The sequence below is a fragment of the Triturus cristatus genome, chromosome 11, assembly GCF_964204655.1.
Source record: "Triturus cristatus chromosome 11, aTriCri1.1, whole genome shotgun sequence".
Taxonomy (NCBI): Eukaryota; Metazoa; Chordata; class Amphibia; order Caudata; family Salamandridae; genus Triturus; species Triturus cristatus.
Genome location: NC_140594.1, coordinates 1,153,262,111 through 1,153,289,879, shown reverse-complemented (window position 1 = coordinate 1,153,289,879; position 27,769 = coordinate 1,153,262,111). Strand labels below are relative to the sequence as shown.

Genomic DNA, 27,769 nt, shown 5'->3' with positions numbered 1-27,769 from the left:
CCAGTCAATGTTACCCTATGAGGAAAATGAAGTTAGCGGTTTAAGGGTAAGTACTCGACTGGTAATGTTGAAATTCCGGGCATGGACTCAGGGGTCCCCCAGTGTCAGGTAAGCACAGTTGGTTCACCCTCAGCGGTTTCAGGACGGCCGGGTGCAGAGAGAGTTGGGCCCAATGTTATCCTATGAGGGATAGGGGGGCCTTGGTTGGTGGCTGCTGTCTGGCAAGCCACGCGGCTGTGGGAGCTGGGTTCCTGGTCACTTACTCAGGGCAAGTGGGGAAGTAGGTTAGAGTAGAGAGGGCACTGCCAGGGCCACTCGGGCGGCTGGGTGCAGGGTGCTTTTGAGCCTTAGGGCGCTCAATGGAAATCAATGGGAATGTTCCGGTTTGGAAAGAGGCTGCAGGCTCGGGGACGAGGATGTTTCAGGTGCCACCACCACTTCGAGAGGTAAGTTGGGTAGTTGTAGGTTAGGTGGGTACCCCGGGATTGGGCACAGGGGGTCGCAGGGCGCCGGGTGCAGGGGTGCCTTTTGACGTCGGGAATCTTACCCTCTGGTTGATCGCGGCTGGGGTGGCACTTGGTTCTGAGGCTGCAGGCTTCTTCCGGGATGTCGAGGGGGGTCCTTGGGTGCCGGACTCGGGGTCACAGTCGCCGTGGGGTCGTCCTCAGGGTCTTTGTCCACTCCGGCACTGGCCAGGCTTGGCTGGTGCAGAGTGTGTTGGGTCCGCGGTCCCGGGCTGGTGCCAGGGATAGCAAGTAGGTTTCTTGAGTAGAGCCTCTACTCGTGGGAGTCCCAGGGGCTTAGAGCTAAAGGGTAGCCAGGTCCTCCGGGGTTGGTGAGGTTGCTGGCCACGTGGGATGCCGCGCTGGTGCAGGTTCGAGAGTCGACAGGCCGGTAGGGCTGGGGCCAAAGCAGTTGGTGTCTTCTTCTCTTTTTAGCAGCTGCAGGGCAGGTCTTTGTTCTTCTTGCTCTTCTTGTCGTTTTTCTATCTGGAATCTGGGGAAGGAAGGTTCAGGGGGCCCCTAAATACTAGATTTAGGGGCGTTACAGGTAGGTGAAGGCCAGGGACCAATGGGTCCTTGTCCTGGGGTGGGTACACCCCCTATCCTGCCTCTCTCCTGTGGGAGGGGGGCAGTAGCCTAATCCTGATAGGGTAGGGCCTCCCATCTTCAAGATGGCGAGAGCCCGGAGATGTGCTTCACCTCGCCTCCCCCACCTGAGGGGTGGGGTGGGCAGGCTGGCACATCCCCTGTCCTTGTATGGGGTTTCCGGCCAAGCTTCCCGCCAGAGTGGGGGGTTGCAGTGGCCTGGGGAAACTCCAACTGGCGGCATGCCTTTGAAGCTTCCCTTTGCTCATCCTGGGGGAGGAGATTTCTCACCTCACCCAGGATGTGCATTGTTGCAGGCCCGGGAGAGCAGGGGCTCTCCCACCCAGGGGTCCAGCAACGTGTCTGCTGTGTGGCAGCCTGGGCAGCCTCAGAGCAGACGTGGATTGCAAGTTAGCTGTAAGGGGGCATCTTCTAAGATGCCCTCTGGGGTGCTTAGTACATTAAATCCCACACTGGCATCAGTGTGGGTTCAATGTGCTGAGAAGTTTGATACCAAACTTCCCAGGCTTCAGTGTTGCCAGTATGGTGCTGTGGAGCTCGTGTTTGACAAGCTCTCAGCACCATGTATCCTTAAATGACAGCACTGCACTTACAGTGCCCAGGAATGGACCCGGGTACTGTAGGGGCACAGGGCTCCTGCTCCTGTGCCCACACCATAGGCGTAATGCACCCAGCTAGAGGGGTGGCTGGCATATGCCTTGGCAGTGTAGGTGATGGGCATGGTACACAGTGATGTGTGCCATGTCGACTCTTTGTTTTGTCCTGCACCCAGACACTCAGCCTGCAAGGGCAGTGTGTGTGTGTAAGGGTACAGGGCCTCTGAGGGTGGCACAATGAGTGCTGCAGCCCTTAGAGGCCATCCCTGGTCACAAGGCCCTGGGTACCTAGGGTACCATTTACTAGGGGCTGACATGTGGCTAGGGTTTGCCAATTTGGAGTTTGTGTGGTTTAAGGAAGGAACATAGGCCCTGGGCACCTGATTGGCAGGAACCCAGGGTACACTCAATCGAAGTACATTCAGCAATTTAGCAAAAAGTGGGGGCATACCATGCAAGAAAGATGGCACTTTCTCACACAACCCCCCCCAAAACGAAAGGTGATGAGACTAACCTTGTCCTATGGAGTCTTCATTGTCTAAGTGGAAGAACCTGGAAAGTCCATCTGCATTGGCATGGGCAGTCCCTGGTCTGTGTTCCACTTCAAAGTCCATTCCCTGTAGGGAGATGGACCACCTCAGTAGTTTTGGATTTTCCCCTTTCATCTGCATTAGCCATCTGAGAGGTCTGTGGTCAGTTTGAACTAGGAAGTGAGTGCCAAACAAGTATGGCCTCAGCTTTTTCAGGGACCAAACCACAGCAAAGGCCTCCCTCTCAATGGCACTCCAACGCTGCTCTCTAGGGAGTAGTCTTCTGCTTATAAAAGCAACAGGTTGGTCTTGGCCTTCATCATTGGTCTGGGATAGGACCGCTCCTATCCCTAGCTCAGAGGCATCAGTCTGCACTATGAACTGCTTGGCATAATCTGGAGCTTTTAGAATTGGTGCTGAGCACATTGCTTCTTTTAGGGTGTCAAAAGCCTTTTGACAACTAACTGTCCAGTTAACTTTCTTGGGCATTTTCTTGGAGGTGAGTTCTGTGAGGGGGGTCACAATGGACCCATACCCCTTCACAAACCTCCTGTAGTACCCAGTCAAGCCAAGGAATGCCCTGACTTGGGTCTGGGTTGTTGGAGCTATCCAGTCCATGATGGCCTGGATTTTGGGTTGTAAGGGCTGTACCTGGCCTCCACCTACAAGGTGGCCCAAGTACACCACAGTGCCCTGCCCTATCTGGCATTTGGATGCCTTGATAGTGAGACCTGCACTCTGCAGAGCCTCTAAAACCTTCCCAAGGTGGATCAGGTGATCCTGCCAGGTGGAGCTAAAGACAGCAATATCATCAAGATAAGCTGCACTAAAGGACTCCAACCCAGCCAGGACATGGTTCACCAACCTCTGGAAGGTGGCAGGGGCATTCTTTAACCCAAAGGGCATCACAGTAAACTGATAATGCCCATCAGGGGTGGAGAATGCTGTCTTTTCTTTTGCTCCTGGGGCCATGCCAATCTGCCAGTACCCTGCAGTTAAGTCAAAGGTACTGAGAAATTTGGCAGCCCCCAATTTGTCTATCAGTTCATCTGCTCTTGGGATAGGGTGAGCATCTGTCTTGGTGACAGAGTTGAGCCCTCTATAGTCCACACAGAACCTCATCTCTCTCTTTTCACCCTGTTGATGAGGTTTGGGGACCAGAACCACTGGGCTAGCCCAGGGGCTCTCTGAAGGCTCAATGACCCCTAACTCCAGCATCTTGCTGACCTCAGCTTTGATGCTTTCCTTGACTTGATCTGACTGTCGATAGATTTTGTTCTTGACAGGTGCACTGTCACCAGTGTCCACATCATGGGTACACCAGCTTGTCAGACCAGGGGTCAGGGAAAAGAGGCTAGCATATTGTTGCAAGACTTGCTTGCAGTCAGTCTGCTGTTGGGCAGAGAGGGTGTCTGAGAAAATCACACCATCTACTGACCCATCTTTTGGGCTGTAGGATAGGAGGTCAGGGAGTGGCTCACTCTCTGCTTCCTGTTCTTCATCAGTCACCATCAGCATGGTGATGTCAGCCCTATCATTGTAGAGTTTAAGGCGGTTCACATGGATGACCCTTTTGGGTGTCCTGCTAGTGCCCAGGTCAACTAGATAGGTGACCTCACTCTTTCTCTCTAGGATAGGGTAAGGGCCACTCCATTTGTCTTGGAGAGCCCTTGGTGCCACTGGCTCCAAAACCCACACCTGTTGCCCTGGTTGAAATTCAACCAGTGCAGCTTTTTGGTCATACCAGTGCTTCTGGAGCTCCTGGCTGGCCTCAAGGTTCTTGGATGCTTTTTCCATATACTCAGCCATTCTGGACCTTAGGCCAAGCACATAGTCCACTATGTCCTGTTTGGGTTCTTGAAGAGGCCTCTCCCAGCCCTCCTTTACAAGACACAGTGGTCCCCTTACAGGATGACCAAACAGAAGTTCAAAGGGTGAGAAACCTACTCCCTTCTGTGGCACTTCCCTGTAGGCGAAAAGCAAGCATGGTAATAGGACATCCCACCTCCTTTTGAGTTTCTCAGGGAGTCCCATGATCATACCTTTCAATGTCTTGTTGAACCTCTCAACAAGGCCATTGGTTTGTGGGTGGTAGGGTGTAGTAAACTTGTACTGCACTCCACACTCTTTCCACATGTGTGTTAGGTAAGCAGACATGAAGTTGGAACCTCTGTCTGAAACCACCTCCTTAGGAAAACCCACCCTGGTGAAGACACCCAGGAGGGCCTTGGCTACTGCAGGAGCTGTAGTAGTCCTAAGTGGAATTGCTTCAGGGTACCTAGTAGCATGATCCACTACTACTAGAATGAATTTGTTCCCTGAGGCTGTGGGAGGTTCGAGTGGACCCACAATGTCCACGCCTACCCTTTCAAAGGGGACCCCCACCACTGGTAGTGGAATGAGGGGGGCCTTTGGGTGGCCACCTGTCTTGCCACTGGCCTGACAGGTAACACAGGAGCTGACAAACTCCTTCACCTTTTGGTGCATCTGGGGCCAGTAAAAGTGACTCACTAACCTTTCCCAAGTTTTGGATTGCCCCAGATGTCCAGCTAGGGGGATGTCATGAGCCAAAGTTAGGAGGAACTCTCTGTACTTCTGTGGCACTACCACCCTCCTGGTGGCTCCAGGAGTGGGGTCTCTTGCCTCAGCATACAGTAATCCCTCTTCCCAATAAGCTCTGTGGGTACCACTGACATCTCCCCTGGCTTCTGAAGCAGCTTGTTGTCTCAGGCTTTCAAGAGTGGGACAGTCTCGCTGACCCTGGCACAGCTCTTCCCTAGAGGGTCCCCCTGGGCCCAAGAGTTCAACCTGGTAAGGGTCAAGCTCCATGGACTCAGTTCCCTCAGAGGTATCTACATCCTCTCCAGGGGGAGAGGGGTTCTGAGTGTTGGGCTGTACAGAAGCTGGTCCCCCAGTCTTCTTGTCCTTCCTCTTGGTTGGTTGGGCCATTATTCCAGGCTCCAAACCTACTTTTTCACCCTTCCTCTTGCTCTGTGCTCTGGTTTGCACACACACCAATTCAGGGATGCCCAGCATGGCTGCATGGGCCTTTAACTCAACCTCAGCCCAGGCTGAGGTTTCCAGATCATTTCCAAGCAGACATGCAGCTGGCAACTTTGGAGAGACCACTACCTGTTTCAGGCCAGTAACCCCCCCCCCAGCCTAATGTTACCATGGCCATGGGATGACTAGTGGTGACACTGTCAGCGTTGGTGACTGGGTAAGACTTCCCAATCAAGTATTGCTCAGGGGAAACCAGTGTGTCTTTCACCATAGTGACACTGGCACCTGTATCCCTCAGAGCTTCTACCCTAGTTCCATTCACCCAGGGGTACTGTAAGTATTTCTTCAAGTTGGGGGGCCACACAGCCACAGTGGCAAACTCCACTTCTCCCAAGGAGACTAAACTTGCTTCAGTGTGTTCCCAGATTTGCTCAGGGTACACCTCTGATCCCATTTGTATACTTGCTGCCCCAGGAGTGGCTGTACTGGGTGCCTTAGGGGCTTTGTTTTGGGGGCAAGATACAGTTAGGTGTCCCTGCTTCTTACAGGTATTACAAAAGGCCTTTAAGGGATCAAAGTTCTTCCCCCTATATGGTTGGGGCACATAGGGAGTAGTTTGGGTCCCACCCACCTGAACAGGTTTTTGGGGCCCTTTGGAAGACTCAGACTTTTTATCTTGGGGATTCTCACCACCTTTCCCCTGGGGAGGTTTTGTGACCACCTTCTTTTGGTCACCCCCAGTGGTTGTCTTGGTCACCCTAGTCTTGACCCAGTGGTCCGCCTTCTTTCCCAATTCTTGGGGAGAAATTAGACCTAGGTCTACCAAATGCTGATGCAACTTTTCATTTGTGCAGTTACTCAAAATATGTTCCTTCATGAATAAATTGTACAATCCAGTAAAATCCTGCACACCATGTCCAGCTAACCAACCATCCAGTGTCTTCACTGAGAAATCTACAAAATCAATCCAGGACTGGGTCTGGGTTTTGTGAGCCCCCCTGAACCTAATTCTATACTCCTCAGTGGTGAATCCAAATCCCTCAATCAGAGCTTTCTTCATGAGGTCATAGGATCCTGCTTCTGGCCCAGAGAGGGTCAGAAGCCTGTCCCTGCAGTTACCAGAGAACAGTTCCCACAGGAGTGCCCCCCAGAGAGGTTTCTTTACTTTCCTGATATCACAAGCCCTCTCAAAGGCTGTGAACCATTTGGTGATATCATCACCTTCCTCAAATTTAGGGACAATCCCTTTGGGGATTTTAAGGTCAGAAGTTTCCTCCCTATCCTTGTTTTTATTATTGCTGCCACCATTGATGGGTGCTAAACCCATCTCTCTCCTTTCCTTTTCTAGAGCCAGCAGCCTGGACTCTAGATCTATTCTTTTGGCCAGCCTCACAAGGCTGTCCTCTTCACTGGGGGGTCCCCCAGTGTTGTCTCTGGGACCAGAGCCACCTGTGTGGTCTCTAGGTGCCCAGATGCTATGTCTTGAGTTGGAGGGTATGGGTGCCATCTCCTCCCTAGGGAATAGTATGGGGAGGTTGCTGTCCTCCTCCCCTGTTTCCCTTTCCTCATCTGACTGGCCATCACCATGTTCAGATGGGTGGTCTTTAGCATACTCAGCCAGGAGCTCCTGGAGCCCTTGTTTGGATGGATGCTGACCCATTTGTAAATTTTTGAGTTTACATAAGGACCTCAATTCCTTGAAAGACAAGTGTAAGTAAGGTGTGAGGTCGAGCTCCTCCACCAGGTCCATGTTATTATTATCACTAATAGCTGGGTTTGTTTGAGACATTCTAACCTGACAGTTCTAACCCTCTACCCTGACTATAGTGACTTTTATTTTTCTAAAATTCTAATGGGACTTAAGCAAGGCCCTAGCAAGACTTTTAGTAATTTTGGAAAAACCAATCAGAATTCTAAAGGCAATTTTTAAGAGTTCTGTCGTGTGATCAGATGGTAACCAAGTAGTCCAACAAATGCAAGTTTGTATCCCACCGCTGATCCACCAATGTGAGAAAGTGGCTCTGTATATACTGTTCCCTAATAGGTACAGGGTGTACAGAGTCCACAGTCCCCCAGAGGCTGATAGAGGTCAAAGTTAGGTATGACCTTACTCTCAAAAGTGGTAGCTTGGTCGAGCAGTAAGGCAGTACCAGAGGACAGTGTAAAGCATTTATTGTACACACTCAGTCAGCAAATGGTTTCACACACTCAATAACTGAACTCTAGGCCAATGATTTGTATATATAAAATATATGCTTGTTTTATTTTTAGAACCACAAGGGGATAAAAAATATACTTTCTCAGAATGAGAGGTTGAATATAAATACTTTTGTTTCAAGCAATAAATTTGTAAAACAGTCACAGTTGGTTGCAATAAACAATCCTATTTCCTAAACATAACAATGCATTGAGCTCAATGGTAAATTCAGGTTATTTGTAATAAATTACTTTTCAGATTACTTTTGGAATTCCAGGTCTGGATCCTAGAACCAGCCTGGGGTCAGTATTCAGAATCAAGTGAGGAAAGTCGACTTAATAACTGTAAGGATTTTTAGATAATATTTAGCTATTTCAAAAGTTAGCACTTAGAAAATATTTCACAGAAAACATTCAATGGATCTCTATGGCAAGAAATTCAAATTGCAGGTAGAGTACTTTATCGTTACTTTAGTAATCCAGGACTGGGTGCCTAGACCCAGGACTGGGGTCCTTATCAAAAGCAGGTAAGTAATTTCGTTTGCAGAAATGGTACGATTTTAAAAGAATATTTCAAATTTGCAAAAGTAGACACTTAGAAGAAATTTCACAGAAAAGCAGACAATGGTTTCCTATGGGAGAAAAATGAGTTAGAAGTAAGTATAGTTGTGAACACTTTTCAGAGTCAGGGCTGGGCACCAAGATCCAGCACTGGGAGCTCACCTAGGAGCAGGTGAGTAAATTCGTTTTTGTCACTTGGCTGATTTTTGGTGAATTTTTGCAGTTTTGAAAAGTTCACACTTAGAAGATTTTTGAAGAAAAAGCCAGTCAATGTTACCCTATGAGGAAAATGAAGTTAGCGGTTTAAGGGTAAGTACTCGACTGGTAATGTTGAAATTCCGGGCATGGACTCAGGGGTCCCCCAGTGTCAGGTAAGCACAGTTGGTTCACCCTCAGCGGTTTCAGGACGGCCGGGTGCAGAGAGAGTTGGGCCCAATGTTATCCTATGAGGGATAGGGGGGCCTTGGTTGGTGGCTGCTGTCTGGCAAGCCACGCGGCTGTGGGAGCTGGGTTCCTGGTCACTTACTCAGGGCAAGTGGGGAAGTAGGTTAGAGTAGAGAGGGCACTGCCAGGGCCACTCGGGCGGCTGGGTGCAGGGTGCTTTTGAGCCTTAGGGCGCTCAATGGAAATCAATGGGAATGTTCCGGTTTGGAAAGAGGCTGCAGGCTCGGGGACGAGGATGTTTCAGGTGCCACCACCACTTCGAGAGGTAAGTTGGGTAGTTGTAGGTTAGGTGGGTACCCCGGGATTGGGCACAGGGGGTCGCAGGGCGCCGGGTGCAGGGGTGCCTTTTGACGTCGGGAATCTTACCCTCTGGTTGATCGCGGCTGGGGTGGCACTTGGTTCTGAGGCTGCAGGCTTCTTCCGGGATGTCGAGGGGGGTCCTTGGGTGCCGGACTCGGGGTCACAGTCGCCGTGGGGTCGTCCTCAGGGTCTTTGTCCACTCCGGCACTGGCCAGGCTTGGCTGGTGCAGAGTGTGTTGGGTCCGCGGTCCCGGGCTGGTGCCAGGGATAGCAAGTAGGTTTCTTGAGTAGAGCCTCTACTCGTGGGAGTCCCAGGGGCTTAGAGCTAAAGGGTAGCCAGGTCCTCCGGGGTTGGTGAGGTTGCTGGCCACGTGGGATGCCGCGCTGGTGCAGGTTCGAGAGTCGACAGGCCGGTAGGGCTGGGGCCAAAGCAGTTGGTGTCTTCTTCTCTTTTTAGCAGCTGCAGGGCAGGTCTTTGTTCTTCTTGCTCTTCTTGTCGTTTTTCTATCTGGAATCTGGGGAAGGAAGGTTCAGGGGGCCCCTAAATACTAGATTTAGGGGCGTTACAGGTAGGTGAAGGCCAGGGACCAATGGGTCCTTGTCCTGGGGTGGGTACACCCCCTATCCTGCCTCTCTCCTGTGGGAGGGGGGCAGTAGCCTAATCCTGATAGGGTAGGGCCTCCCATCTTCAAGATGGCGAGAGCCCGGAGATGTGCTTCACCTCGCCTCCCCCACCTGAGGGGTGGGGTGGGCAGGCTGGCACATCCCCTGTCCTTGTATGGGGTTTCCGGCCAAGCTTCCCGCCAGAGTGGGGGGTTGCAGTGGCCTGGGGAAACTCCAACTGGCGGCATGCCTTTGAAGCTTCCCTTTGCTCATCCTGGGGGAGGAGATTTCTCACCTCACCCAGGATGTGCATTGTTGCAGGCCCGGGAGAGCAGGGGCTCTCCCACCCAGGGGTCCAGCAACGTGTCTGCTGTGTGGCAGCCTGGGCAGCCTCAGAGCAGACGTGGATTGCAAGTTAGCTGTAAGGGGGCATCTTCTAAGATGCCCTCTGGGGTGCTTAGTACATTAAATCCCACACTGGCATCAGTGTGGGTTCAATGTGCTGAGAAGTTTGATACCAAACTTCCCAGGCTTCAGTGTTGCCAGTATGGTGCTGTGGAGCTCGTGTTTGACAAGCTCTCAGCACCATGTATCCTTAAATGACAGCACTGCACTTACAGTGCCCAGGAATGGACCCGGGTACTGTAGGGGCACAGGGCTCCTGCTCCTGTGCCCACACCATAGGCGTAATGCACCCAGCTAGAGGGGTGGCTGGCATATGCCTTGGCAGTGTAGGTGATGGGCATGGTACACAGTGATGTGTGCCATGTCGACTCTTTGTTTTGTCCTGCACCCAGACACTCAGCCTGCAAGGGCAGTGTGTGTGTGTGTAAGGGTACAGGGCCTCTGAGGGTGGCACAATGAGTGCTGCAGCCCTTAGAGGCCTTCCCTGGTCACAAGGCCCTGGGTACCTAGGGTACCATTTACTAGGGGCTGACATGTGGCTAGGGTTTGCCAATTTGGAGTTTGTGTGGTTTAAGGAAGGAACATAGGCCCTGGGCACCTGATTGGCAGGAACCCAGGGTACACTCAATCGAAGTACATTCAGCAATTTAGCAAAAAGTGGGGGCATACCATGCAAGAAAGATGGCACTTTCTCACACCGTACCATTCACCTTCTTCACAGTCTGGGATTCTCACTAAATTACCCAAAGTCTCATCTCCAGCCCGCACACGTACAACAGTACCTAGGTGCGACTATAGACACTCTGGCGGCCACAGCTCAGCCAAATTTAGTGAGGATCAACGGCATACAAGCGCTGATCTCCAAGTTCAGACCCAACCACTCGCTTCCAGCGCGAGTGTTTATGCAGTTGATAGGCATGATGGCCTCCTGCATCTTCATAGTCCCGCACGCGAGATTACATATGCGCCCACTTCAGGAGTGCCTAGCACGTCAGTGGAATCAGGCTCAAGGACAGTTGAAAGACCTAGTGTTGGTGAGCGGTCGGGCATACAACTCTCTGCATTGGTGGAATCCACAAAACCTTTGCAAGGGCCGACCGTTCCAAGAGCCTGTTCCACAAATAGTACTGACAGCGGACGCGTCTCTCCAGGGATGGGGAGCTCATGTACTCCACTACACAGTGCAGGGACTATGGACGACACAACAGAAGAAGATGCACATCAACCTTCTGGAACTGATGGCAATCTTCCTGGCCATGAAGGCTTTCAAAGTACATCTGTGCAACAAGGTCGTGTTGATCCGGACGGACAACATGACCGCAATGTACTACATACAGAAGCAGGGAGGGACACACTCTCCACAGTTGTCTCATCTGGCTCAGAGCATGTGGAAGTGGGCCATTCAGAGGAACATGTTCCTCATGGCGGAACACCTCCCCGGCAAGGACAACCAGATGGCGGATCTGCTCAGCAGACACAGCCACCAGATGCACGAGTGGGAGTTACACCCATCGGTACTCCAACCGTACTTCCAGCAGTGGGGTCACCCAGAAATAGACCTATTCGCGACAAGCGAAAACGCAAAATGCCAAAGCTTCGCCGCCAGATTCCCACACCCGCAGTCGCAGGGCAATGCGATATGGATGAACTGGTCCGGCAAATTTGCGTACGCTTTTCCCCCAGCACCGTTGATACCGCTGGTGGCTCGCAAACTCCGACAACACTCCCTGACACTCGTCCTAGTTGCTCCCACGTGGGCACGCCAGCCGTGGTACACCACCTTCCTCGAACTTTCCGTGGTACCGCATCAAAGGCTGCGGATCAAACCCGCGCATTTGACGCAGAACCATGGAGAGGTTCAGCACCCAGATCCGCAACAGCTGAACCTGGCGATCTGGCTCCTGAAGTCCTAGAGTTTGGCTATCTCAATCTGCCACCTGACTGTATGGACATCATCAAGGAGGCCAGGAGACCCACTACAAGAGCTTGCTATGCAGCCAAATGGAAACGGTTCGTCATTTATTGCGGTAATAATGACATTAACCCGCTGGACGCATCCATCCACAACATCATATGTTACCTCTTACACCTATACCGATGCAATCTGGCGTACACCTCTATACGTGTCCATTTGACCGCAATATCAGCCTATCTGCAAACCAGGCAGCACCTCTCTCTCTTCAGAGTGCCTGCCATCAAAGCATTCTTGGAAGGACTCAAACGAGTCATTCCACCTAGTCACCCACCGGCTCCAATGTGGAACCTCAACTTGGTCCTCACACGCCTGATGGGTCCACCCTTTGAACCTCTACACTCATGCGAGATTCAATTCCTTACCTGGAAAGTAGCCTTCCTGGTAGCGATCACTTCCCTAAGAAGAGTTAGTGAACTCCAGGCACTAACCGTTCAAGAGCCATTTATTCAGGTTCACGCCAACAGGGTCGTACTACGTACCAACCCCAAATTCATGCCCAAGGTAATATCGCAGTTCCACATGAACCAGACTATTGAACTGCCCGTTTTCTTCCAAAACCCACAAACTGTTGCAGAGAGGGCATTACATACACTAGATGTACGGAGGGCCCTCATGTACTACATCGACAGGACTAAACCCTTCAGGAAGACAAAACAACTGTTCGTTGCCTTTGCCCCACACCACAAAGGTAACGCCATCTCCAAAGCAGGGATAGCCAGATGGATAGTTAAGTGTATTCAAATCTGTTATCAAAAGGCAAAACGCACATTAACTATTCCACCACGAGCCCACTCAACACGCAAGTTGGGGGCTTCCATGGCCTTCCTAGGAAATATTCCCCTGCATGATATATGCAGAGCAGCCACATGGTCCACTACACACACATTTACAAAACACTATTGCGTAGATGTGCAGTCAAAACAGCAGGCAGCTGTAGGACAGGCTGTTCTCAAAACACTTTTTCAGACCGCTGCAGCTGGCACGGGTAGCCGCCGCCAATAGAGGGCACTGCTATGTATTCTATGCACAGATATGAATTCAGCAGCCCACATGCCTCGAACTGAATATGCTACTTACCAGTATGCATCTGTTCTTGGCATGTAGGGCTGCTGACATTCATATCGCCCTCCCTCCTCCCCGGCGCCTGTCGCAGCTGCAGCTCTCAGAATTATTGCAAGCATGGTCATCACTTTCTGTATCTACTCCATCACTGCCACAATGGCGAAAAACAATCTGAGGATGGAGAGGATGCCCATGCGCACTGTAGTCCAGGGGAGGAGTCACCTATCCAAGGATACTTCGAAGACTCTTCCAGGACAACAACGTGCAAACATCCGGACCCAACACTAGGCGGCGATCTATGCACAGATATGAATGTCAGCAGCCCTACATGCCAAGAACAGATGCATACTGGTAAGTAGCATATTCAATTTTTGTTGTTGTCTGGAACGATATGTAAAGAGAAACTGGGACATTGGACCATGTTTTTTTACACTTAATATGGATGTCACGCATTGTTGCACTAAGTTAGTTTTCACCAATTGAAGTATTCCAGCATTCATTTACACTCGCTGGTGGAAACCCCTATTAGACCCCCATGAAGCGGTGAGAACACTCCTTAAAATGTAACGTTGGTGTTTTCAATCATGTGAATGCACACTCTTATGCCCGAAAATAAGCATCCAGACCTACACTGCTCACACCGCTCTATTGCTCCATAGGGTGTTAGAGGTAGGCAGAGCCTGTATGTTGTCAAACACTACGGAGGGAAAAATATTTGTTGAAAACGTGTACTTTGAATATGTTGTTTTGGTAAAGTAAGTAAAGCAAGTACCTTAAAAAAACATGTCACCATGACATACTTTATCAAGAGTTCACATCACACCTGCCAGCATACCTAACCCTGTCCTTAAAGCCCTGCATGTTGAAGGGCTGCTGTGTGTGCGCGTGCTCGCCAGGGTATTAAGCTTGTTCATAAGGGCAAGCATGTGCATCAGTCATCACGCAGCCCATTCATAGGATATGTAGTCCCCAACCTCATTGACTCGGGATGGTATGTGTTTCCCCAAGAATGGGGAGCGGGGGTGGCGGCGCCTGCGCCTTCATGTATAGTTCAACCTGTGGTACTAGGCTTCGTGTTGTCCCAAGCCATTAGTTTCTGAATATTGGGTGGATGGGGTTGGGGTGGTGTGCCTCGTGGCCTCATGTCCTCCTTTTTGAAGGAATATATAAACCCCCCATCTTCTGTGTATGTGCCCGTAATGCGTTTCTTCACCTTTTATATTGATGGAACCATTGGTATACTAAATATCTACAATGACAGCACAAAACTCAGTACAGTACGCATAATACATATCCACATATGTATTTTTTTTTATTACACATTTTTATTACACATTTTCAGTTCAGAAGGTTTGAGAATACAAGTCATTTCTTGGACCTATTAATCTACTAAGTCCCTGGTTACGAGTATTGAGGAATAATGTCTAGGTAGCTGGAATCTCTGTTACTTTCCTGAATAGCCACAAATCATTATGGTTATTACTAGTTAAATCCACTAGAATAGGCAATTACTGGGGGAGGACCTGGATTTACAGAGTGCAATTCCGTACAGAAATCCTAAATGCTTGGAGATTAACAGAAACATTTACTACTTGCTTTTCAGAGGGCAGAGGGTGGAAGAAGGTGTGTGGGGAGAGTAGGAGAGATGGAACAGAATGATAGGCCTGGCAGGCGGAGCATATCATGATTACCCTTTGCCTTAGTTATTTACTAAATTGTCATTGTATTGCTACTAAAAAGTGCCTAACTGACTTTCATTTCATTCCAGCAGGAGTTGGGATTATGCACAGACAAAGGAAAGTTCGAGCAACTATACCGTTTACCAAACAAAAGACATCCAGTAAATCATTACCACAGGAAAGCATTAGCCAGGTGTCACAGAGCTCTCGCAAGGGAATAACATCAAGAAGGCAAATGTGGGGAGAAGGTTACCAGACCAAAAGAGGAAAAAAAACAACTCAATTTGGAAATCGTTTGTATCAAGGAATGCCCAAACGAGGAGTGTTACAGAAATATAATGAATATGAACATAATCCGAAGTATTCACAATTTCCTAATGATCTTGAAAACACAGAGGAGCAGAACCAGCCCGCTTACACATGTAATATGTGTGGAAAAATCTGCAGGCTGAAGGAGGAATTTATGAGGCATATGGCAGATCATCGCAGAGTAGGGCCATATGCATGCACTGATTGTGACAAAAGCTTCCTTCAAAAGGGTAATCTTGTCAAGCATTATAGAACACATACAGGCGAAAAACCTTTTCCCTGTGAGTTTTGTCAAAAGAGGTTTGGTCGAAAAGATTATCTACATGTGCATATGAGACTGCATACTGGAGAGAGGCCATATAAATGTAATGACTGTGGGAAAAGCTTCACTTGGAAGGGTGATTATAACCAACATCGCAGAAAGCATACCTGTGAAGATCTACGCTCCAGGAAGAAAATGATGAAAACCCCAAAATAATAGCTTAAAACAGCCCCATCAAATAAGTCCTGTAATGCATTGTTTTGGAGAGGAAAGCAATCCGGTATTGAACAGAATACTTCACTGAGAAACAAACAACTTAAATCAGTAGAACTAGATGGTTTCAATTCAAAACTATTGCAAAATAAACAGCATCAGGAAGACAGCAGTCTGACATGTTGGAAATAGAAGTGTGGCTCATGGGTGGATTAATTGAAGAAAGTATTCAGTCTTGAAGCGAGGGTTTTATGAGACATTAATTTTTATTCCTCTCTGAAAGTAATCAACCTGTTTGCCATTTGTGTTTTTCTACAGATGACCCTATACACTGTAGTAGAGAAATAGGTGTAAGGTAGGCATTGTGTTTGTTTAAACTAATATGAGAATTATGTAACGGAAATAGTAATGGGCTTCTAATAGAATGGGGACCACATTTTTTGGGGACCACATTTTTTGGGAAAAGTGAGAATGAACATGCTAAAGTGTCATGGCAGGTGTACTTTCCTTACTTGCATTAGAACTTGTTTTGATTCTTAAGATGCATGCTTTTATTTTTATTTAATTCACTTCACACTTATTTGTGATAGCTCTATTAATCTACTATATGTCTGGCTTTCAGCTACCAAAGTGTTTCAACTTAACTAACATTAAAATATACATTTCTCAGAGTACTTCAAAACATTTGTAGTGCCTCTTCAACCTGGTCTAGGGTATTCCTTGTTATACTGGAGACGGCGACCAGGGAGAAATTAACTTTTTGCTCTCTAAACGGATAAATAATCACAAATTGACTTTTTGAGTAGATCATTTAATAGCTAAAGTTTCAAAATGTATATATTTTATAAATAACCTTTCTCGAAAAACTATTTCTTTAACTGTTCATCAGTTAATAACTATTTTTGAGAGGTCATTATCTCCATCTCCCTTTTAAGTGAACCAAATCAATTCTGATGTTAATAGTATAAAGAGGGTCCCTCGAAGTGCTGATGTTGCAAGAAAATGTAACCACATCTTGACATTTTGCACTGTTAAAATAATTTTGTCATCTAGTGATACACTTGCTTTGACACAGACTGCTGGAGTGGTTGAGCACTAGGCAGTCTCCTCATGAATTTCCCCCTCCACGTATTGCAAAATATTTTCTTCCTTTCAGTCACCAATGTTAACATCCCTTTATTTTTTGCAGCTAAGCCTAGTGCCCTCGAGCAAACGGGCAGTTCTGTCTTACTAACAGTAACACATACCTACCCAAAATCAAATAGTGGCAGCCTTTGTAATCTTCCGAACCCCATTATGAAACGGACTTCTACAAGAAAAACTACAAAGAAAAGGGACGTTTTATTAAGAGAAGAATAAGAACAATACCTAGACATGCAGAGGATCCAACATGTCAACAATTAAAAAGCTATAATGTACAGCCACGAGAATCGGGCACAGCAAATAAATTACTATCAGAGTTGAGACGAGCATCAAGAAAATGTTTAAACAGGTCCTAAAGATACCTCTAATGAACACACATTAAATCAATGTATTTACATGGCTTCTAAAATCTATAACACTAAAATAGATTAAATGGTGATTGCATTATAAATTATATTTTGTATCAAAATCTGAATTCAAATGAGATGCATGAGTAGGATTGCCTTACCATTAAGGGAATAACAAAGAGGGCAGTAACATTGTTGTCCATTACGAAACTGACGAGAGAAGGAGGCGAATTCCACCAATTTGAAGAAACATGTTGAAAACATAACAAATAGTAAGTAGAGTAGCCAAGCCTATAACAAACATTTAAGGACTGAAACTAAGAACTCGTGGATTAATGGCATCTCAAAGATACTATTAGTGTCTCCAATAATGAACCAAAAACAATCACAAAATTCGATAAAAACCTAAAGTGGTGACAAAACCTTAAAGGTAAATAACACAAGTTGTTTAAAGGAGAGCCTAAAGAGGTCTGTAGGCGTTGGAAAAACTTGGATTAAATGAGCAAGAGGAAATACAATGTTGAAATTTGAAAAACAGACCAGAGAAGCCATACACGAGGAACAAAACACACTGAAAGTACCTGAAGAAATAAACATACTTGAAATATCAGACAAATCTGTGCAACTAAGGAAATTAAAGGAAAGCACACTTTTCGTCGTTTGGAAATATTCTCAAACAAATGATGTGCTTAGTGTTTGCTCTATATCACTGAGTTCTGTGCACCAACTGGGAGAAAAAGCTAAGAGCACCGAGACTAAACAACAGCATGCCTCTCAACAGGAAGTCTTTATGAAGAATACAAAAACCATTGGTTTACTGGGATGTAGCTGTACAGTGCAGTGCGGGACCCTCCAACATTAGGAGCTCCTGCCTTTAACACATAGGTTTCCCCAAATAGGATAGCATGAGATGTAGTGTCTTCATATCTAAGCCTGATACCATTAGGATTAGTACATCATGACTGTACAACAGTATCGCTAATTATGTTGTATATACAATAAGCAGACGTTCTGGTACTCGTACTGAATGATGTATTTTATGGTATGTGCTTGATTGGATAAACCTACACTTTGAATGTCTGCAAAGTTTCTTTATTTTTAATTTTTGGTTAGTGAATGTTTGTTTTGAAATTTTCATTAATAAGACAATATGTAAAATGTTAATCTATTCACTCTTGTGAAGATGTATAGCGAGCATTACCTCTGCCCTTACAAACACGGTGTCATACATAACATCATAAGTGCACTTCTGTCTCAAATAGTGGGTATTGCAGTGTTTGTGACAACCAGAAGTGCTTGAATATTATGGTGCATTAAGCACCCTGTTGTGAAGCCTCACTGGATGAAAAGATGACGACTGATCACAGAAGCCTTGTGAATAGTAATAGTAATCTGCTTGTGAAGTTTTCATGCCAATTACTTTCATGAATAACTGAATGGATATGTATGGCATGTGATTTAAGAAATGAATTTAATTTGAAAGTTAAATTCTTTAAATGGAGACATTACTGAAATAAAAACCTAGGTTACATAGTGTGGAGAGATGGTGATGACCTTTTTTCACACCTGTGAAACACTTAACTAGTGAGTAATTATTATGAAACTGCTGTGGTATCTGGGAGTTGGAGGCGTCCCTTACCTTTGGTACATATTTTCAGTGGCACTCTTATTTGATGCATCTGGAAAAGTTATTTCCCGTTAGGGTTCTGAGTAGGTAAAAAATGATGGTGGGGAGATGCACTTTTCAGTGCTCAAAAAAGTAAGACTTCCTTCGCTGTGATATGGAACCTGCCAGAACCGTGACGGCTGTGGGTCTTCACATCTGGGCCTTCACATCTGGGCAGGATGACAATTCTAGATAGTCACAGCTGTTTGTGCTGGGTTTCTCTTGAAGTGTGGTTGGATGAGTCTGACGGAGCTATTGTACATCAAAACAACCCTTAAATAAGTTTGGCTGGGGAGCGCTAGGTGGCGCCTGACCGGCATGGCCGCTTCATGGTGAAGCTCCTGACGCCGGACCCCGCTGATCCTCTCTACTCCGCCTGATCCTGCCCTGGCCGGCTGCTTTTGGCTGTCCTGGGGCCCTAAACCGCCTGGCTCTCCCTGGCAGGAGTTTGGGGCGTGATTGCCCCCCCCCCCCCCCCCCCCCCCCGGAGCTGCGCTCGCTGTCTCATCAGTGCCCGGCGGGAGGCGGCTATGATCCTGGTTGCTGGGTGCGGGCGCGCGGCTACTCGAGCCCGCGGCGCCCACGAGGCAACTAGGCCTGGAGGTCCTGGCGGCCGGGAGAGGCTGTTGCTGCGGCGGCCCCCCCCCTGGGGGTTCGGAGGGGCCCCTGCCTGATGCCCTTCAGCTGGGGGCGAGGTGCTGTGGGGCTCATTCCTCCAGCCCAGCGAGGTGCTGTGGGGCTCATTCCTCCAGCCCAGAGCTGGGCTGGAGGACAGGCGGTGAGTGCGGCGCTGATTGGACTCCCCGGTGGGGCGACTTGAGTGGCTGTGGGGGCTGGAGGTGGCGGGGGGCCCTCCCCATCGGGCCGGGTGTCGGCGGTTGGGGGCCGGCTCCCCCTTCTTTCCCCCCCACCAACGTGGCTTGACTTGCCCTGGTGCTCCACGGCCTGCAGCGGTGGGAGAGTGGTTGTGACGCTGCGTCGGGGGTTCGGGCCGGCGGTCGGGGGGGGTGATTGGTCATCCCTCGCCTTCTTCCTTTAGCCCCTCCGTATCCACCTCCGGAGTCCTGTGTGTTGGTGGTGGCCCTGTCCACGGAGGCCCCTGGAGCCTATAGGCCTGAGCTGTGCATGGGCGGTGGAGGCGCTGGACTCCCCGGGAGGGGGTTTGTGGCGCGGACGGGCGCCCTGTGACTTTGGCTGGTGTGCGGAGGCCTGACCCCGGCTGCGACGCGGGGTAAAGAGTGGTGCCCCTCCAGGCAGGATCCGGGGCTGAGGACGAGCAACAGCTCTTACGGGCTCATCGGTTGCCGGATCGGGCAGTTGGCGAGGTGATACACCGTGGGGCTTGTGGTGAGTGGTCTTCGGGTCTAGCGAGGTGTCCTCCTGCTGTTCGCCTCCCGAGTCCTTGCGGAATCGCCGAGGCTGGTTCCGTTGCCCGTTGACTGGGCGAAGTGCCCCCGGTGCCTGCGGTGCTGCCGCCATGGGTAAGGACAGGGCTTCTAGGTCGACGCCTGTGGCCACCCAGACTAGGATGGACAAATTCACGACCTCCGAGAAAGAGCCGGGCCCCGCCGGGTAAGGGGCCCAAACCCCTGGCACGGACCTTGCTGCCATCTTTTAGGCCATCACGGCATCCCGCTCCTCCCTGGGGGGTATGGTGGGAGAGGTGAAGGTGGACGTGGCCCTTCTTCGACAAGACCTGCGGAACGCCTCCGCCCGCATCTCTGAAGCTGAATCTAGAATTTCGACAGCTGAAGACGATATCCGCCAGCTGCAGGACCAGGTGCGTGAACTGACCACCCACTCTAAAGAACTGCACCGCCGGGTTGAGGATGCTGAAAATCGTGCCCGTCGCTGTAACCTCCGCCTGGTGGGTTTCCCGGAGGGAGCGGAGGCGGGTCGTGTGGATGATTTCTTGGAGCGTTGGTTTAAATCCTGGATGCCGGCGGACAGCCTCTCGGCCTGTTTCGTGGTGGGGAGGGCCCATCGCTCCCTGGCTCCTAGACCCCCGGGAGCGCCCCCCCCGTCCCTTTATCCTGAAGATCCTGAATTTCAGAGACAGAGATGCGATCATACAGGAGGCCAGGCGCTCTACGACTCTCCACTACCAGAATCACACTATAATGGTATTCCCGGATGTGAGAAGTTGGCCTGATGTATGATGTCACTAGTTCTAGTGTACACCTTATATCAGTCCAAATACCCTTATGGTGATTGGTTGTAAAGTCAACCTTATAGACCAGCTATCCTAGTGGTAGCATGGACAAGAGCAGTCTTAGGCTAAACTCTGAATGGCATGTGAAGCCAGCTGTGATACCATATATAATCCCTTGAATACCAAATGAAAGGACACCACAACAGATATATATATAAAATAAAGTGTATTTATTCTAGTCAAACCCTCGGCACTCTTTATGAGATTAGAGGTAAGTACAACACAGTCTTATTTATGCATACATTAAGTCACACAGGTAAGTAATACAGTTAGGCCCTAGGGGCCACGCAAACCATATACTAAGTAAGTGGTATAAGGACCACTGTCACGGAAATAGGATAGGCCTAGGCCTAGGGAATCGCTGGGGCTACACTATACTACCAAAGGTTAGGAAGTGGGAGGCCCACGGGAATCAAGTGCAGAGCGTAATGCGTAAAAGTCACTAGCAATAGTACAGTTTAGAAATAGACAGATTTAGGACACTTCCGGAGTAGCTAGGAAGTCGAGACTGGAAAACTAGACACTAGGATAGTCACTATCCTCATGAGCACCGGAGTACCCAAGTTACCTAGCCCACAGGCTGCGGGTGCATAGGGGTGAAGTTGCGTCGGGTTTCGTCGTCGACTCCTATGGATGCCTGAAGAAAGATGCTGACAGGCAGTCAGTGAAGAGTGTCCGGTGGATCCCAAGGCTGGGATCAAGAGAGGAGACCTGCAAGCAGAAGGGACAGAGTCAAGGTCACTAGCCAGTGACCACGTGGAACCAGGAAGGAACCAGGCGATGTCGTGAAGATTGCAGGTGAAGGTGAAGCTTGTCGCTGCAGCCACGAGGACCAGGAAGCGTCGCGGACGACCAGGACCAGGAGGCGAGCTGTCCCACGAAGGCTTTTGCTGTCGGCGGCGTCGAAGTTGGACTAGGACTCACCAAGCCTTGGCAAGCGGAACACACGCAGGACTTGCTTCTGGTGCAGACCAGGAAGGTCTGGGATGCTTCTCTTTTTCAAAGGAGCAGGAGCCGGTCTGGAGGAGCCAAACCAGCGCTGAAGATTACGGGATGCGTCGTCACAAAGGCCACTAGCCAACGGGCAAGCAACCGGACAGACGCGGCAAGCAGGAAAATGCAGAAGGGCCCCACGCAGGACTCGTGGAGTGTGGGGGGCTGGTCTTCGGTGCAGATGGTGCTTGGGGTTGGGGCTTCTCAATCCCCGGTGCACAACTTCGAGGGTGCCTCAGAAGCTGCGCTTGAAGATACTAGCCACTTTTCCCAGGTAGCCGGTCCCACGTCTCTCGTCGCCTCCACGGATCTCAGCTCTGCTGTGGATGTGGATCAGGGTCGGAGAAGTCTGGAAGTCAAGGCTCTGGTCGGGCTCTGCAGTTGGTTCCTCGTAGAACTTGGACAAAGCAAAGGGTAGTCTCTTGATGGTTCCTGTTTGCACAGGGTAGCCACTCCTTGGCCACAAGGGAGATTCTTCAGTCTTCTTCTTTCGTCGAATGTCGAAGGTCCATAGTTTCTGTTCAAGTTTGCAGGTTCAGGATAATCTAAAGTCTTGAGGCCCAACTCCCACTCTTATACTAATCTGGGGGGCTGGGATACCTGCTAGGTCACGCCTTATGGGTGGGACCTGGGAGGGGGTGGTTACACCCACTTCCCTTTGTCCAGTTTCGCGCCAGAGCTGGGGCTGGACTGCCCCAGTGCCGGTTTGAACTGGACTATGCAAGGAACACCTTGTGTGCCCCAGGCATGTCTCATTCCTTTCAGCCCACCCTGCCCCAATACACTAAAGGTTGTCTGGGGAGGTGCTAGCACCTCCCCAAGCAGGAAACCTATTGTCCAGGCCTCCCTGGCTGGGATCACTCCCAGCAGCAGGAGGTCAGACTTGTGTCGTGGCAGCAGCATCCATTTTGTGATGCTGAGGCTTTGGTCAGAGGCTAACAGTAAAGTATGATTTCAACATGTCTTTCCCTCTAGAAGGGGGGAATAATATCCTCATGTCCAGAAATGTTATGGGGGTATTATTCCACAGTGTTAGACACCTTACACGACATGTTTCGATAAAGCCAAACCATAGTTACCATAACCGTTTAAGATTATAAGGCACTTTAAGAGTATATGGTAGGCTATATCATAGAACAGCTATAAGGACATGGTTCCGAAAGCTGCAGACAGGCTCAGCTCATGCTAGAGCACCATCTCACATGTTACCAAGCACTCTGCCTCCAGGATTGTTAAGGCCTACCCATAGGAGTGGCTGATAGGTACACATGTGTCTATATGTAAGTTAGGTATAGGAATACTACACCTAAGCAAGGGGTGATTACACGACCTTGCCCCAGCTGAGTGATCAGCCAGTTGTGTCGAAATGGAAGGCCAGGCCAGGGGTGGCATAATACATGCTGCAGCCCCTGGTAGGCCTAGGGTACACCTATGCCCTGGGTACCTAGGGTACACTGTACAGGGTCCAATAAGATGATCCTATCCGAATGGGTTATGCACCTAAAGTACATAGTATTAATTTAGAGAGAGAACAGCAGGGCTGTGGGTCTGATTAGCAGGCCCACAGCCACATCTAAGTCGAAAACCAGTAAAGCAAAAGCAAAAAGTGGGGGTGAACATAGAAAGCAGACCCTACTCTCCTACACCGGACTACACCCGAGAGGTCCAGGAGCTCCGGCGCTCCTACATGGAGGTAAAGCAAAAGATGCGATCCATGGGCCTCCAATATCTGCTGCAGTTCCCAGCCCGCCTCCGAGTCATTTTTCAGCAAAAGACCTTCTTCTTCCACACGCCACGGGCAGCCTGGACTTGGCTCGCAGAGGAATGTCCCCTGCAGCGCGCTGGTCGGGGATCACTGGTGGGGGGGCGGGAGGGGCGAGAGGCGCCCTGATCGATCCCGACGATGACGGCGCACGGGGGAGGAGGTGATTGTCGCGCGCTCCGGGGGGCGGCCGCGCCGAGCATCCGGGTCTCCTCTGCCTCTTTGGCGGCGCCCGCCAGTCCTGATGCGGCTGGCCATGCCCCCCCCCCCCCCCCGGCGGGCGGACTCTGACCCAGCCTGCTCCTCAAGTGGACACTTCGGACCTTTCCCGCAGCCCTACCATTTGACTTCCATCTACTGATTGTAATATTTTTGTCGGGGAGGGGAGACTGGGATGTGCTTCCTGGTTGTTGGACTTCGCATCGGGTCTCGGTGCTCCTATACACTTGTTGCTCTCGGCCAGGGCGGGTGAATTGGGTTTGCTCAGATTTCTTAAGGGGTCCACTGGCACTCGGGCCCGAGCGTTTTAGCTTGGTTTTGGTTACACACTGTTAGGGCAACAGATGCTTCTGTTTTCGAAGTATAGGGTGGGGGGTGCGGGGTTGGGGTTGGTTTGGGGGTTGTTTCTTCCTCCTAGGGAGGTTTTTGTTGTTAGAGGGTGCAATCCTCGCTGTTGTGATTCTAAGGCATCATGTAGTGTTTGACCTGCTCTCCTGTCCGATCTCTTCATGTCCCTCCCTCCGGGGAGCTCTCCTGCCTACGCGCTCATTGGCCCCAGTGTGGGCGCGGTGCCCGCTGGGTGATGGCTTCATGCGCGCTTCCCGACTCACCCACTGCTCTCATTCGTGGCCACCTTGTCTATCTCCTGTCATGCATGCCCCTGCTTGCTCCCATGGCGGACACACCCATGCCGAAGGCTGCTGTGCGTGTCTTGTCCTGGAATGTCAATGGCCTGCTGCATCGCTTCAAGCGCATGGCGGTCCTCAAATATGCGCAGCGTGCGGAGATTGACGTGCTCCTTCTTCAAGAGACCCACCTTATGGGTAATAAATGTCCCTTTCTCGCCCGCTACGGATACGATAGGGTCTGGCACTCAGGCTTCGCTAGGGGCTCCCGGGGGGTGGCTATCCTGCTTAAACGCTCCTTTCCCTTTGTACTGACTCAGGTGCATCTAGACCCCCAGGGAATGGCCGTTACGGTATGTGGCACCCTGGAGGGGCAGCTGCTTACACTGCTGTCCCTCTACGCAGCGCCATCCCTGCTGCAGACCGCTCTCTCTTACACCGCGGATCTCCTTCCCAAACTCCCGACGGGGTCTCTTGTCCTCGGTGGAGACTTCAACGCTGTCTAAACACCCCATCTGGACTCGACGGGTCCGGTCTCCTTTACCAGAACCGCTTGCGCGAAACAATTATCGTGCTGGGCTGAAGCCCAGGGCTTGTGTGACGTTTGGAGGGTTTGGCACCCACGCGATTGCTAATATACCCACACTTCGGCGGCGCACCATTCCCACGCCCGGATTGACCTAAATTTTGTCCCCTCTACCGAATGTGCAGTGGTTTGTGATGTCCGCATTCTTCCGAGAGGCCTCTCTGATCACTCGCCGATGCTTCTCGCTCTTGGCCACCTCCCTTTTCTGCCCGTCTGACGTGGCGTTTGAATGCCTGGTTCCTTCAGGACAAAGCCTTTCGGAGGGTGGTGGAGAATGGGATCACGGAGTACTACCATCACAATGTGGGCTCTGGGAGGCTGGCAAGGCGACTATTAGAGGGGTTGCAAAGGGGCATCTGCAGCAGCAGCGTCGACGCCAACTCCGGCAACTTACAGCTTGTGAAGCGCAGGCCCTGGAGCTTGAGCGCGACCAGGACGTGTTGGGAGACACCACACGGGCGCGCCGGCTGGTCTTTCTCCGAGAGGAAATGCGCATGCACTCTCTGGAGGCTGCGAAGACTCTTTGGCGTTCCTCAGTGGCCCGGGTTTACGGGTGGGGGGATAAGAATGGAACGCTCCTGCACTGACTGGCCACATACCCTCGTGCAGGCTGGGTGATTCCGGCCATCACGGACGCCGCGGGTGGGACCCACATGGTTTCGGTGGCAATAGCGCAAACCTTTGCGGACTACTTCTCCCAACTATACCGGGCGCAGGGGATCTCCCTTGCGGGATTGATGAGGGGGTGTGGGGTGGCCCTTGAGCGGTTGGGACAGGAGGCTAGGAGGCCTTGGACCTGCCCATTACCCTGCAGGAGGTTGAGACGGCAATCACTCATTTGGCGCCTGGGAAGACCCCGGGACCGGATGGTTTTCCACAGGAGTATTACGCCCATTTCCGTGACACCCTGGCCCCGCGGCTTCTGGATCTCTTTGCAGAGGCGATGGAGAAGGGTTCATTCCCGCGAGAAACCGATACCGCCACTATAGTCGTCCTTCCGAAGACTCAACCCCCATCACAGTCCTGCTCCGACTACCGGCCGATATCTCTCATCAACACCGAGCGTAAAATATACGCTACCATCCTTGCGCAACGGCTGCGCCCGCTTCTTGTCTCGCTGGTCCACCCGGACCAATGCGGGTTTATGCCGAACCGAGGAACCAGACACTGCCTGCGGCGCCTACATCTTGCTCTGGCCCACCGAGAGCGCCTTTCTCCTTATCTGGCCCTTCTACTGGTTGACTTCGAGAAGGCCTTTGATTCGGTGGGGTGGGAGTACCTTGGAGCAAATGGGGTTCGGCCCCCAGTTTCGCGCCATGGTTCGGGTTCTGTACGCGGCCCACGGGCTCGAGTGCTGGTTAATGGGACCATGTCCCGCGCGTTTTCCATAGGACGGGGGACACGGCAGGGCTGCCCACTCTCGCCCCTCCTCTTCGCCCTGGCGATGGAGCCCCTGGCCATGCTCATCCGGGCAGATCCTGCTCTCCCTGGCTGGGACTGGCCGGGTATGGTCCCTGATAAAATTGCGTTGTATGCGGACGATGTTCTTCTTTATCTTTCGGATCCGGCTGTCTCGGGTGCGCCGGATTATTCATCGGTTCGGATAGGCATCTGGTCTCCATCTGAACTCCGGGAAGTCTGTCTTGGTTCCGTTACACCCTTCTCGGGAGTGTTTTGATTGGCAGTCTGACATTGCCCTCCGACGACTGTCCTTCAAATACCTTGGGATTTGGGTTACCCTTCTCCCAGAACTATGCTGGGCTCTCAACGTGGCCCCCTGGTTAATAAGGCCAGGTCAGATATGATAAAGTGGCAGTCACTCCCGTTGAACCCGTTGGGAAGGATTGCTCTTTATAAGATGATGATCCTCCCTCGGTTTCTATACATGCTCCAAAACACGCCCTGCTCCTTCCCCCGCTCTTGGTTTCGGGACCTGGACAAGACCGTGACTAAATTTCTTTGGGGTGGAGGTAGGTCCCGGCTGGCTTTAGACCGCTGTCGAGTTCCTTCCTATGACGGCGGCCTGAGCATGACTAATCTTTACCTGTACTACCTCGCTACGCAGCTGCTGGTGGTCCACGACTGGTTTTCGGGTGGGTGGGATGATCCGGCTTTTAGACTGGAGGTGCAGATCACCGGATTCTCTTCTATTCAAAATATGCTCTATGGAGCGACGATCCCTCAATCGCTTCCGGAGGTCGTGCGGGCCCCCCTTTCTGGCGTGGCGAGCGGCCCTACGGCACACCCGCTGGTCGAAGGTGCTAACCTGGGTTACACCGCTATGGCATGGCACTTGGATGCGGGAGGTATCGGGGCTCGGCGGCTTTCGCAACTGGGACCTCCTGGGGATCTCCTGCCTGGGTGACGTCTGGCGGGGAAGCCACATGTGCTCCTTTCAAGAGCTCCGGAGTCGGTTTTCTTTACATCCCTGGCAATTTTATAGGTATCTCCAGCTGCGCCATGCGCTCCAATCTCACGTCCCCCTAGACTCCAAACTCCCCGACCATACCCCGCCTGAAGCTCGGGTGATGCTGGGATGTCTTGGGAGGGGGGGGGCATATCCCGTATTTATCCAGTATTAGGGGTGTCTTTCATAGATTCACATGCCTGAATCATTCCCCGTCGTCGAGACGGGAGCCTCCGGTACATAAAAAAGTAATGTCCTATAGACATACATAGAGAAAAATAGGCCTAAGGGCCTCCCCCTTAGCAGCCTATCCTAGTCCTTATGTAAAAAGGACCAAACTCTTAGAGTCAGCCAATCAGCTATCACCTCCCTCTAGAACCTTCCTGGCAGGAGCCTCAGTCCCTCAGATTTTCTACCGCACGTTGTGCTAGGGAGTCTCCAACCTGAGTTCTCCTCAGGATTTCTTTCAAGCCAGATTGTTCACGTTTTTGGTGACTTTCTTCTTCAAGGACTTCAACACTGACTACTTCAGGCCTCTTCTTGCTGCAGTGAGTGTTTAAT

General features: G+C 50.7%; 1 protein-coding gene across 2 annotated transcripts in view; it reads left to right on the top strand.

The window, feature by feature from the left end:
* The window catches only part of LOC146788621 (uncharacterized), an 83,623-nt gene extending 65,806 nt beyond the window's left edge, over positions 1 to 17,817 (top strand). Inside the window, exon 6 of one of the 2 annotated variants that reach the window (XM_085635789.1) lies at positions 14,553 to 17,817. In XM_085635789.1, coding sequence (XP_085491915.1) covers positions 14,553 to 15,250 — 698 coding nt within the window. In that variant the 3' untranslated portion in view covers positions 15,251 to 17,817. The remainder of the gene's footprint in view (positions 1 to 14,552) is intronic. The other variant, XM_085635788.1, reaches the window with a different exon arrangement.
* Positions 17,818 to 27,769: the final 9,952 nt, after the last annotated feature.